Raw genomic sequence first — 13,596 nt, forward strand, 5'->3', positions numbered from 1 at the left:
GGAGGAGGCCGATGATAGCCAGCGTGGGCTTCTCCAGGCGTGGAGGGAAGACAAACTTATACAGGGGGACACGGTTGTTGTTGACTTTGAGAATGTTCTCCTCCAAGAAGGGAAAGGAGAAGTTGTATCCTGTGGCAAAGAGCACGATGTCGATGTTCTCCTCCCGGCTCCCGTCCTCAAAAATCACAGCCGTGTCGGTGAACTCCTTCACGTTGGGCTTCATCAGCACCCGGCCAGAAACGATGGCATTGGGCAGGTCGTCCCCCACAATCGGGTACTTGCTGAGAAACCTGTAAGGTCAGGAAGGAGGAGAGAACTGAGTGTGAATAGGCTGTGCTGGGTTAGAACGGTGGAGACTCAAGAGAAGGTCTGATTGCAGTGTGAGTAGCTATACCTGTTCTACCTGTCCGGTAGATCTATGCTGCAGTTGAGATGTGGAATTGCAGGACTCGTAGAGATACCTGAGCTAGCTTTGCTCGAGCAAACTCAAAGCTCACTAATGTAATAATACTGGGGTAGCTTCAGGAATGCGGGGTAGCAGTACCAGCAACCCACTCAAATATGTACCTGGGGTGGGGGTTGTACTCAGAAGGCTAGCCCCTTCACTGCCCCCACTGCCATGGCAACATTGCTATTGCTACCCATCCTTTTCCCACATTCTTCCCTTCCATTGCTTGCAATGATCTAGCTAGAGCAAAGCTATCTCAGATCTGCCCGCCTGAGCTGCAATCACACCTCCCGATGGCAGTGTAGACACAGCACAAGTAACAACAGCAATGAAAGCAGGGTGACACAGGATTGCACTCTTACTTATTTTGGGTGCTTACTCAGGTTGCTAGCTAGCCTGTCCTGAAGCCTTTTCTGCCATATCTTCACTACCGTCGTTACATCTGCGTGCTAGATTAAAGCTAGCATGAGTATGCCTACCTGGGCTACAGCCACACCTGTGCTTGCAGTGTAGGCATATGCTAAGGCTAGAATGGTCAAAGGTACCTAGATTTATTAGGCACCCTGTCGCAGGGCGCAGCTGTCCCTGAGCACCATCTGCTGGTTGAGGGTCCCGACACTTACTACTCCGACACCATTTTAGCACAGAAAGCACCTATGTGTAGGTTTATTTACTAGTCTTTCAAATAACTGTCCACAATCTTCAAGCAAACCTTAATGTCCCACTTCTCTGCACTGAGTTCTTCAGGGACTCAACTCCCTCTTCCTGGGCAAAGACCCTCATTGTTCCTTTGCCAGTGAAAGTCAATTAAAATGATAGCCTCCCATCCCAGGGTAATCACAGTCTTTCCCAGTCCGTATCTGCCACTCCGTGGTGCTACCTTCTTTCCAACGGGTTCCAAGCAGCTTCCTCCTGTTACTTCTGGTTCTTTATTTCTGGAGACACAAGCCATGGGCCACCTCCCAGGAGCCTGGCCTTGCCCCAGGGCCTATCCTAGCTCCTTTCTGGAGCTGCCCATTTGCCACATTCTTCCCTCTCTGCAGCTTTCTTCTTGCTCTTAACTCCAGCGTCATCCTGCCCCTCATTTGGGCCCAGGCTCAGTCTTCAGGGGAGTGGACCCACTTCACTTACAGTGGCTGGCCACTCTGTGCCATACCCTGTGCCCAAGGGGTAGAGTGCCTAACCCCCTTGGGGGGCTTTGAACTTCTCTGCCCAAGTTCTTGTAGACATGTTAGTTGTCTAGTGCTTAGTGCAGGGAATTTAGAGAGAGGACTCCGGATTTCTGCTCCTGGCTCAGCCAGTGTCTTGCTTTCTGACCTTGGGTAAGAAACTTAAAAGTCTGTGAGGGATGGACTTGAGCTGCAAAGTCTGTGAGCATTCCTGTCCCGGGCTATGGATCTTCGCCCTGTGGGCATCATTTTACCAGCCTGTGAAATGGGAACAGCACCACTCATCTCCCTCACAGGAAGTTTGTGAGGCCTCATTCAACCACGCCGAGTACAAGAACAAGACACTATGCACATGCTCACGTGACCAGCCCCTCCCACTGCTGAGGTGACACTATTTTTAGTGTGGTAATTTGACCAGAGCTAGCGCGGGTACCTCTACTTGAGCTGGGAATTACCTCCCCAGCTTGAAGTGCAAAGTCACATGTTACAGTGTCGCCAGGTCTTGTGATTTTATTGCGAGTCTCATGATATTAGAGGTTTTTCTACAAGCTCAAGCTGCAGGAGTTAAGTGATCAGGCGGGCACCTCAGCTTTTCTTAAGAAAAAGTAAGTCTCTAGCCCTCATGGTTGTGAGGAAAAGCTGGAAAACGTGATCCAAATGCACCCTAAAACCTAAAATCCCATTGACTTTCAGTGAGACTTTGGCTCTAAAGTGCCTAAGTCACTTTTGAAAATGGGACTTAAGAAACTAAGTCACTTAGGAGTTTTGGAAAATTTTACCCATAAAATGCCCATGGCTGGGAGAGTCCTGAAACAGAGGCGTTACCTGAACTGAGGTTTCAGTCCATAGTTTTCATGGTTAAACCTCGCATTCAGTTTGTTCTCCCCCCACCGGTTCATCAGGTACAAAGGAATGATGTGGCGCAACAGATTTTTAAAGCGTGTGAAGTGTACCACGTCGAGCGGGAAGCCATTGTCAGAGACGCGATTCACCACCCAGGCACCTGTCCTGGTGCTGAGAAATACCTGCCGGAAGAGATGCAGAAATGCAACAGGTCAGGGCTTTTGGTCTTTGTTCTGTGCTTGTACCTTTCTGCTTGCGAGGTGCAGGCTACTTGGGGTTAGTTTCATTGCTAAGGAAGTAGTATCATTTGGGGATATCATGGTGCGATGGCCTGGCCTCTCTTTGTATGTGAATAAAAATAAATATGTTTTACACACACACACTCAAAAAGACAAAATGGATCCAATCCTACAGTCCTTCTTCAGGCAAAAATCCCACTGAATTAATTTATTATCATCATTTGTATTCCAGTGCTGCCTTGGGGCCCAACTCAAGGATCTGGGCTCTCTTGCGCTAGGTACTGTACAAACAAAGGTGATGAAGACAGTTTTCACTCCAGAGAGCTTGCAGTTTAGAATGAGGACAACACATGACCAGTGAATGAAAGAGACACATGGAAAGGGAGGGAGGTGGGATACGGTAACAGTAAGATGAACAGGTTTTGCATATCAGACAGTAATTTCTGCTTGCCACTTGCTTAGGGAAGACTCTCATTGAGATGGCTAAGTAAAGATTAGGACACTGCAGAATTGGGCCCATTTTAAAAGACTAAGGACAAAATTCTTCTCTCAGATTCACCCAGTAATTCTGACTGTGGATCTCCTACAGAATTAGGGTGAGCACAGCAGCAGAGAGGAGATCCACTGAGCGGACCCAACAGTAGAATTTTGCTCCAATTTGTTACTCCCTCTTTTAAGTGTGGCTATAGCTAAATCAGTTTTCCCAAATAAATGCCCAGGAATTCCTTAGGAGCTATGCTTCTCTTTCCCAGTATGGGGGAACCCTAGCGAATGTCTGTGGTAGTTCTGGGAATCAAACAAGGGGACAATAAGCCATACTGAATATCTGAAATCACTTTGGTTTAGAACACTGCCCCTTTTCTTTTACTTACAGCTTCCTGGACGTAAATTGCAATCTGAAGACCTTAAGAGGTCATTTGGTATCCTACAGCAATGGTCCAAAACACTGCCTCTTACAGTAGACCCTGATCCGAAGCTCACTGAAGTCAGTGGGAGCCTTTCCACTGACTTCAGTGGGACTCAGGTTGGGTCCAAGCTGTGTTACGCACTAAAGTGACTTTAAGGCTGAGATGTATTTGTAAAGATAGACCAGTTACAATTTCTGCCTTCTTACCATTTGCATGGCAGTGGGTACATAATGAGTTGCATGCACTATTAGCATGGGGCTGGGCTGGGCACACATGGTGTACATCGGGAATAAATTTAGCTCTACAGCTTGCAATTATATCGTTGGGCCATTACTGTATAGTACTGTCCTTACATGATGCAAGATGAAGATTCACTGCGAATGGAACTTGTGCAGTCATATCAGAGGCAGAATAGGAAGAAAAGTCTTGAGCAGAGACTCGGATAAGAACGAGTCTTATTCATACCCAGTAGCTAAATAAAACACCTCAGCACCATCCAACCTGTGAGGCTAAAATTGCTGGAAGGTGATAGCCAACAGTACCTGTTTGGTTGTGTGACTGAGATCCAAACTAATGTCTACTCCAGAATTTCCCAAGCCAACCACAACTATTCTCTTGTCCCGAAATTCTTCTGGATACTTGTATTCCCGGCTGTGCATTATTTTTCCTTTAAACTTCTCTACACCTGCAAGGGGAGAAGAAACCAGAAGGTGAAACCTCAGCCAGGAAGTCATTATATAAAAAAAGAGCACTTCTACACCTGGCCAAGATGCATCTCCAGTGCCTGGAGAGGGTGTGAGAAAGTCCATGGAGAGGCTCTGGATAAGGGAATGTCTCCATAAGGGACAACAGTATCTCTAGGGTCATTACGAGGGTGTGTGTATGGTTTTTAGATCCACACACAGCAGGTCTAGATGCCCAGAGGGAGGAGAGCAGCAGGCCATAACCAAAACTTCTCTCAGACCTAACTATAGCTGGATGTTGCCCAGAGACGTGGGCACCCAAAACTTTGTTTCTGGTTCAAAGGCTTGGAATCCATCTCTCCCATCCCAGCTCCTTCAGTTTCCAGGAGCAGAGCCCTTCTAACTGGATGTTGCTTTTGGGTTAAGGATTCAAAGATTTTTGCCCTTGGCACAAAATGGGACAAGTCCTAGGGAAGGACAATATACATGAGGAGGGTGTGCTTCTACTGACCCTGCCTCCCTCTATAGTTTGACTTGGCTCAAAATGAGGTGAAGATTTCTAACCATCTGAAGAGTGAAGTTCTGGAACAGCCTCCCAAAGGGAGCAGTGGGGGCAAAAGACTTAACTGGCTTCAAGATTGAGCTTGATAAGTGTATGGAGGGATGATATGATATGTGAGCTCACAATGGCATCTGGCTCATTGGTGACTGCCGGTAGCAAAAATCCCCAACTGCTGGAGATGGGACACTAGATGGGGAGGACTCTGAGTTACTACAGCGAATTCTTTCCCAGGTATCTTCCTGGTGGGTCTTGCCCACATGCTCAGGGTCTAACTGATCACCATATTTGGGGTTGGGATTCGCAGAGACCCTGGGGGGAGGGGGTTCGCCTTCCTCTGCAGCGTGGGGCACGGGTCACTTGCAGGTTTAAACTAGTGTAAATGGTGAATTCTCTGTAACTTGAAGTCTTTACTTCATGATTTGAGGACTTCAGTGACTCAGCCAGAGGTTAAGGGTCTATTACAAGAGTGGGTGGGTGAGGTTTTGTAGCCTGCAATGTGCAGGAGGTCAGACAGGAGGATCAAGATGGTCCCTTCTAGCCTTAAAGTCTGAGTCCATGAGCTGAATTCCTTTCAAAAGATTCACAAGCTCTAGGGCTGCGCAGCCACCCTAAATAGCCCCCTTATCTCAACCACTGCAGCCCGTTCATTCCCAGTTAGAGCAGGTCACATCCCAATCACCACGAGACTTGATACTTAGTATCCACTGACCTGGGAAGCATTCCAGGGGTAAGTAAGGATCTATGTGGTGGCCAGTGCAAACCAAAATGGCATCGAAGATGGCCGAATTCTGCTTCCCAACTGTCTCTGTGATAACATCCCACTGGCCAGTGGTGGAAAAATCGGAGCATTTTCTTACACTGAGCACACTTGTCTAGAAGAAAAGCAGACAGCCCCTTACTTTGGTTTGGCTTTATTTTGTTCCTCTATTCATGCTGAAGCATGCGGTATGAGAAAGCCAAGATACCACATACCCAAAGAAGAAGCCACATACCCAAAGCCAGTCAGGCAAAGGAGAACTGTCTGAATGACAGCTTACGCAGGCATAGCTGGAGGCATGGAGAAAAGTACAGGGAAACCAGTATACGTGTACTAATATACCGGGTACCAGCCATCACAGTTTTGGGGTAACTGAACCTTTGACACCCCCCTTCATGGGCTGCTCAAGGAATACCCCATGTCACCTCCCTCTGGGAAGAGACCCGCGTCCTTCCTAGAAACCATGAACTTTAGGCTACAGCCCGTCTGCACTTCCCTGTGTCTCTCTCTCCGCAGGTCTGACTAAAGACCAGCCCTTGCGCTTTGCTCCCTCTCCAGGGTCTATGACCAGCATATGCCAGCGGTTATCAGTAACCAGAGAGCTCTTTCAAAGCAGAGTACATTTATTTTAGGGTACATGCATTACAGAGTAAATATAAAATAACTAAAAGAGTCTAAATGCATATTTAAGCTTGCCCGTTTCCCCATCAGTCCTGGCAGATTCCAGTCCTTTCTATGGGTTTGGTCCACTCTTGTACATAAGGTCACATCCGTTTGTTGGATTAAAATGAAGGCTTCTCTATCAAGTCAAGCTGGCCCTCTATATCCCAAGCTCTGATTCCTGGCTCTCTTGAGCCTGACTTGAACCAGTGTATGAAAACCACCCGAGTGGCTGGTTCTTTGCTGGAGCTATTTACAGCTCCTGGGACTTCATAATTACCCACCCACTCCTTGATTCTAGGTCCTGGACAGAGTTTGGTAGACCTGCCCAATCAGCCAGATGACATTCCTTGGCTCACAGAAATCTAGATAACATGTACAGGTAACATTCTGGAAGTTAATACAACAGTCCCCCAAGATACTGCATGTGGTAAGTATCTGTCATACAAGCCCTGAAAAATGGGGGCTCACGTGCAGAAGTAGTACATCTGAAGGGTGTGCAACCCCAAAGCTATGTCAAGGCTGAGGTTTCTTTGTAAAACATGGTGAGTTGCAATTTCTGCAGCCTCATCATTTGCATGGGCAGTGGGAGACTCACACTCGGCATGCAAGGCTGGATAGGTCATTACTACTAATCATACCACTACTAAGTGCTTCACCAACGTTAAAATTGCAGGATCCCCTTCACCCCCTGCCGAAGCACACCCTGTTGGGGGGTGAAATGCAGCAACTATCTAACATTGCACAAGCAAACAATGAGGCAACAGCACAAGAAGTGAAGAAAGTAAGTGCATCCAATTAAAACGGCAATTAAGGGAGGGTAAGGAGAATGTGAGTAATTCAGGACATCAGAGCTAACAACTTGCTCTTGGGGACTGTGTCATGGAATTGTTGATGACCGCAATTGGTCTGGGGCTTGGTTTTCACTGCTCATCAGAAAAGTTATTTGTCATTGAAGTTTTTTTGGGGGGTGTGACGCTGGCAGACCAGGTGCCTGCTCAGGCCAAGGCCCCGAGGCCAACTGAACACTGACAGATGCATAGCTGGAAACCAGTCTGGCTCACCCGTGTGTTAGTATTGTTAAAATAGGTATTCGAATTACAAGAATGTGTTTAGTGCTTGGATTTTATTGAAAGCTTGCAAGTTGCTGCCTGCATTCATCTCACTTATAACATCCGTATTCCATGTCATAAGGTAATATTTAGTGTTTGCTCTGTAACTGTAAATCACCAGACAGGAGAGAACTATTAATGAGACTGAAATACAAATTTCCTACAGGAGGTGTTATGCCCTGCCCATCAAACGAAGACCCATCAAAACCAGAAAAACCATTGTGGAACATCAGAGGACAAAAGACTGTGTTAATTACTCTCCCTAATGAAGAGCTGTGCAATTGAATTTCTTCCAACAGCTGAATCTGCAACTCAACACAGAAGAGGGAAGGAATAAAAAACCCTAACAAGGAGGAACTGTCTTTTATGCTTCTTGGTCTCTGAAGGGCAAGGATTACTACGCATGAGCAAAAGATCCCCAGGCCTGGCTTAGCTCTAAAGGCCATATCAAGCTTGTTTATCATAAAAGCTTCTATTACTTTTTGAAACTTATTTGTGTGTCTACGTTTACCAGCTTTAACCTTGTAAATAACTATTTCCTTTTCCTAGTTAATAAATCTTTAGATAGTTTGTTATAGGATTGGCTACAAATGTTGGCTTTGGTGTGAGATCGAAGGTGCAACTGACCTGGGGTAAGTGACTGATCCAGGGAGTTACCTGAATATTGTTCTGATTTTTGGTGGAAGGCAAAAGGCAAGCTTGCCTAGGTGGCAAGATAGATCGGAGTACCCAAGGGGACTGTCTGTGGCTCCATGTTAAGGCTGTTAAAATGCCTGAGGAGTTTACACTTGATACATGGTTGATGAAATCTAAGTATAGACCTCACAGCCAGTTTGGGGCTTGTGCCCTGCTACTTAACAGTTGTTCTGAGGTTGGTACTCATGCTCATGAACCACTGCAGGACAACTTGACAGAGGAGCAGCGCAGGAAAATCTTTTCGAGTAGCTCTAGACGTGCTATCTATTACTACTATCCAGCCTTCCAGGAGAGCTGATGTAATTAAGTTTTGCTGAAATATCACCACACAAGACGTTGTTTGGTGACCGTGTCACATAATGCCATGTGTGATATATCGCAGCATCCCCTGCAAGGTCATCAAATGGGTGGTATTTTATTGGGATGAGGGGGAGCAGTTAGCCCCCAGGGCTGCACTTGACTTCCACACCCCCAAAGAGATGTCATTTCTTACCTGAAAGCGTATGTATCGGAGAAGATCAAAATGCTCGGCGTACATTCTGAAGTAGTCCATGACTTTGCTGTTGTGCATGTAGTTGGGGTAGTCCTCTGGGATGGGGAAATCGCTGTAACCCATCATTTCCTTGGAGGTGTTAATGGTCACAGATTTATAAATACTGGCTTTCCAATCCGTATCACACTCCTGCAGGAAACAACAAAACCAGGACAGGAGTTTCAAATAATTAGTCCGGAGGCAATACAAAAAAGGTTCACCGTTCAAGTTTGCTTGACATAAAAACATCCCAAAGTCGAGATGCTTAACTCAACCTGTTTCACAAATCTGAAAATCTAGGCTGCAAATTTTATGAGGACAGACATGCTTACAACATTTCACCACTTCCAATTCCAGGCCCAGCTGGGACCCAGAAGGGAAGAAGCAATGCAAAAAAGAATGAGCAAACATTTCTAAACCTGTCTGGCTTGGATGTGATGTGTGTGATGTTTTAGAGGGAATGGGAGTTTTGTTTCAATGGACGCTGTTCACCTTTAGCTGTGAATACTACCCTTGGAAATGGAGCGAAACCTGAAGATTTCAGTCAAGATTGTGGGCACCATATGTTTACAACAGAGAGAAAAATTGGAGTCATTGGGAGAATTTGTCAATAGCTGAACAGGGATTTATGTTGTCCCCCACCCCCTCCATTATATAAGAATTCTGAAAACTCCTTATATCATTCTTGACAAAAATAGTCATTCAACCCCCCTTCCCCCAATCCAATCTTACAGGGGTAGTACTCAACAGGACTTAAACCACTACAGGTGAAGGTCAGGAATTTTCAAGCTCACATGTATCCTGTGGGATTTGAAATTCCCCTCAAAACTATGCCTTCCTGAAAGTAAAGAGCAATATTGTTCACTAGGGCTTCCAGCTGATAGATACTAAATATTCCAAACAATTTGGCTGTGCTGCATTACTGTCTCAGAAATCTTATTCAACCAGGTGGTAGCTACTGTATCTCACGTAGAATATACTTACAATGATCACCTTTAGAATGAAATCAAGACAGATATTTTGTTTTAGCTAGAGTTTTCTAGATTGTAAAAGTCATTTGCAGCCCTCCAAAGCACAGGAAAACAGAGAAAGGGCCCCTTACGTAGTGGAAACCAATATCTCTGGATATAAACAACATGCCTAGTTATTATTCATGTTTTAAGAGGTGAACTGACCTCCATGTTTGAAGCTAAGAAGGAATGTCCCCCGGGGCATACCGACAGGACATGGATATTTGCGACTTTTCACTTTCATTCAAGGATCTCAGTATTGCATGACCATTAAAAAATAAAACCTCATATCACTCCTGGAAGGTAGGGAAATATTATCCTCATTGTTAAAGAGGAGTACAAAAGAATAGCACAAGCATGAAGGGACAAAATCAGAAAAGGCACAAAATGAGTTACATATAGCAAGGGACATAAAAGGCAATAAGAAGAGGTTCTTTAAATACACTAGGAGCAAGAGAAAGATGAAGGAAAATGTAGGTTCTCTACTTAGTGAGAAAAGATTGCTAATAACTGATGACATCAAAATGGTTGAGGTGTCCAATGCCTATTTTGCTTCAGTCTTTGCTAAAAAGGTTAATGGTGTCCAGATATTCAGAACGATTATCATCATCAAGGGGGAAGGAATTCAAGCCGAAACAGGGAAAGAACGGGTTAAAGCATATTTCAATAAAGTTACATGTTGTCTAGTCAGCAGGACCTAATGGAATTCATTCAAGGGTACTTAAGGAACTAGCTGAAGCAATCTCAGAACCATTAGCAATTATCTTTCAGAACTCATGGAGGACAGGTCAGGTCCCAGAGGACTGGAGAAGGGCAAATGTAGTACCTATCTTTAAAAAGGGAAACAAAGATGACCGTAGGAATTATAGACTGGTCAGCCTACCTTTGATATCAAGAAAGATACTGAAACAAATGTTTAAACAATCAATTTGTAAGCATCTAGAGGATAATAGGGTTATAAGGAAAAACCAGCATGGATTTGTCAAGAACAAATCATACCAAACCAACTTAAAATTTTCATCTTTAACATGATTACTGGCTTAGCAGATAGGGGGCAAGCATAGTCATGATATATCTTGATTTTAGTAAGGCTTTTGACTCAGTCCCACATGACATTCTCATAAGCAACCTAGGGAAATGTGATCGAAATTAAATTGCTATGAAGTGGCATACTCAAAGAGAAGTTATAAATGGTGTGCTGTCAAACTGGGAGGGTCTATCTAGTGGGATCTTTAAGGGGTCAGTCCTGGCTCTGGTATTATTCAATATTTTCATTAATGATTAGAATAACAGAGGGGATAGTATGCTTATAAAATTTGCAGATGCCATCAAACTGGGAGGGGTGAAAGCACTTTGAAGGACATGAGTAGAATTCAACACGATCTTAACAAACTGGAGAATTGGTCTGAAATTAACAAGGTGAAATTCAATAAAGACAAGTACAAGGTACTTCATTTAGGAAGGAAATACCAAATGGCAAACTACAAAGTGGAGAATAACTGGCTAGGTGGTAATACTGCTGAAAAGGATCTAGGGTTCACAAATTGAATATGAGTCAACAATGTGATGCAGCTGTGAAAAAAAATCTAATATTCTGGGATGAATTAACAGGAGTGCCATAAGTAAGTAAGTCTTACTGTACTTGGCATTGGTGAGGCCTCAGTTGGAGTAGTGTGTCCAATTCTGGGCACCACACGTTAGGAAAAATATGCCCAAATTGGGGAGAATCCAGAGGAGAGGAAACAAAAATGATCAATGGTTTAGAAAACCTGACCTGTGAGGAAAGATTTAAAAAACTGGTCATGTTTAGTCTTGAGAAAAGACGACTGAGCGGGGGACCTAATAACAGCCTTCAAATATGTTAAGGGCTGTTATAAAGAAGACATGGAGCAATTGTTCTCCATGTCCACTGAAGGTAGGACAAGTTGTAATGGACTTAGATCTGCTGAAAGGGAAATTTAGGTTAGATAGTAGGAAAAACTTTCTAACTATAAGCATACTTAAGTGCTGGAATAGGCTTTCCATGGAGGTTGTGGAATCCCCATCGTTAGAGTTTTTAAGAATGTGTTGGACAAACACCTGTCGGGGACAGTCTAGGTTTACTTGATCCTGCCTCAGCAAAAGGGGCTGGACTTGATGATCTCTTAAGGTCCCTTCCAACCCGACATTTCTATGATTCTATTATTGTAACTGGTGGGGAAATGGAGGCAAAGCATGATCACACAGGAAATGTGCAGGAGAGCAGGGATCAAAACTCCAACATCCTGACTCCCATGCCTATGCTCTAGCCACATGACCCTCCTAGGTTAATGCCAATAAGGTATGCATTAGAGTTTGCTGGAAAGTGCTTTTTCTCCTCCCTGCTTCCCATGACACTTTCACAACAAATCATTTAGTGAATGTGATGGGGTGAAGCGCCTAGAAAGTAAGGAGTGAGGGAAAGAGCTGATTGGCTGGATGGGCTGTCAATCACCCAGAGAGACCAGGTGGAGACTTCCCCATTGCCTGAAAAGGATTCTGGGTGGTGAAGCCCTTTGTAAAACTCCCTGTCTTCCAGCTGGTAGTCAGAGTTGCAGTGGGAAGTGTCATCTGGAGGAAGCTGGGCCTGCTGGAGTTGTGTTATGGAAGGTATTCCTGGTGGTGCTCCCTCCCCCTGCCCTTTTTAATTTAAAATAAACCTTGGTATTTTTTTTAAATCCCTTTGAATGCCATCTCACTGCTTCATCCTTGCCGTTGATCACCACCACAGTCAAACCCCCAATTTTCCTTTGAAAAACCCATATTGATAGAAAATGTTTGACCAGCCCTAGTAGGCATACCTTACTCAGTTCACTTCCCGTAATGGCATGGTTCTTGGGCATTGGTGGATCTCACTTATCCCCAGAATCCTCTCTTCCCTCCTTCATTTATGATATTAAAAAGGTATACGCCGAGAAAAGTCATGCAGCAAGCAGTCTCCTTTGTATGGGAAGCCCACTCTGATTTGAGGAACAACACTGCTGTGTGTATTGCCCCATGGAGAATAGGCATTTTTCAGTGTAGTCAGTAATCTCGCTGCTCATTTCTATTTCAGAAGGGACATGTCTAGTTGTGCAGGAAGAACTGGAGTATTCCGAACTCCTTGGCTTACTATGCTGTCTATAATGCAAGACCTTGGAGACAAACTCAACTTACCTGGAACCGCCACAGTCCCCCGATGTCTTCACTTCTCTCAAAGCATGTTGGTTGGAGTCCTTCATCTAAACAACATTTAAGGGCTGTTAGGCCGCTGGCCCCTGCTCCAATAACTGCAACTCTTTTTGCCATAGACTTCTGTGTTGGGGAGAATAAAGCAGAGTCAATCCATCCCTGAGTAGTTCAGCTTCCATTCTCATCATCCAAGCCCAGTCTTCACACTGCCTTACCTGAGTTTGCCAACGGAGGGCTGTAGCAACAACAGGCTTTTGAGGACTTCAGTCAAATATTTTAATTAATATTTAATTAAAGTCCCTTTAATTAAGGTTGTTTTTACCTCATCGCCACTTGAGCAGAGAAAACCAATTTGGGGAAGTTTAAAAACTTTTATTCGAGAGCATAAACAACTAGAAGGTTAACTCTTTCATACGCTTCCCTGAAGTACTAAGCAACATGAGAATTAGATTGAAATTACAATGTTCAATCTGGTATTTAGCTGCAACACTCTGAGCACCTTTTCCAGACCTGAAGAAGAGCTCAGTGTAGCTTGAAAGCTTCTCTCTCTCAGCCAACAGAAGTTGGTCCAATAAAGGATATTACCTCACCCACCTTGTCTCCCTAATATAAATCAAGCTAGCCAATTCAAGGAGTTAACAATAACACAGACTACAAGTGGTTAACTAAAGGGAGACTAATAGGAGAACAGCAACTGGTCAAACATGAGTACAATCAGTGCGAGTACAATCAGTGCATGAGTACAATCAGTAATCAAATGGCAAAGTTAACTCACACCAGTGATTGAA

General features: G+C 44.5%; 1 protein-coding gene across 1 annotated transcript; it reads right to left on the reverse strand.

Annotated features, from left to right (window-relative positions):
• Positions 1–2,438: 2,438 nt before the first annotated feature.
• Positions 2,439–12,925, reverse strand: LOC141992830 (dimethylaniline monooxygenase [N-oxide-forming] 2-like). The gene is made up of 5 exons (XM_074962167.1): positions 12,794–12,925; positions 8,571–8,759; positions 5,562–5,724; positions 4,150–4,292; positions 2,439–2,642 (listed from the first exon to the last, which is right to left on the reverse strand). The coding sequence occupies exons 1-5, from the start codon at positions 12,923–12,925 to the stop codon at positions 2,439–2,441; spliced, it is 831 nt and encodes a 276-aa protein (XP_074818268.1).
• Positions 12,926–13,596: the final 671 nt, after the last annotated feature.

Source organism: Natator depressus, chromosome 8 (assembly GCF_965152275.1).
Source record: "Natator depressus isolate rNatDep1 chromosome 8, rNatDep2.hap1, whole genome shotgun sequence".
Lineage (NCBI taxonomy): Eukaryota > Metazoa > Chordata > Testudines > Cheloniidae > Natator > Natator depressus.

What these genes read in the sequence shown, in the direction of transcription:
- LOC141992830 (XM_074962167.1), bottom strand. Translation starts at nt 12,925, where the DNA reads ATGGCAAAAAGAGTTGCAGTTATTGGAGCAGGGGCCAGCGGCCTAACA. An exon ending in ACCCCTGGAATGCTTCCCAG is followed by an intron (nt 4,293 to 5,561) that starts GTCAGTGGATAC and finishes CTCCCCTTGCAG; the next exon opens with GTGTAGAGAAGTTTAAAGGA. An exon ending in TCAGTCACACAACCAAACAG is followed by an intron (nt 2,643 to 4,149) that starts GTACTGTTGGCT and finishes CTCTTCCGGCAG; the next exon opens with GTATTTCTCAGCACCAGGAC.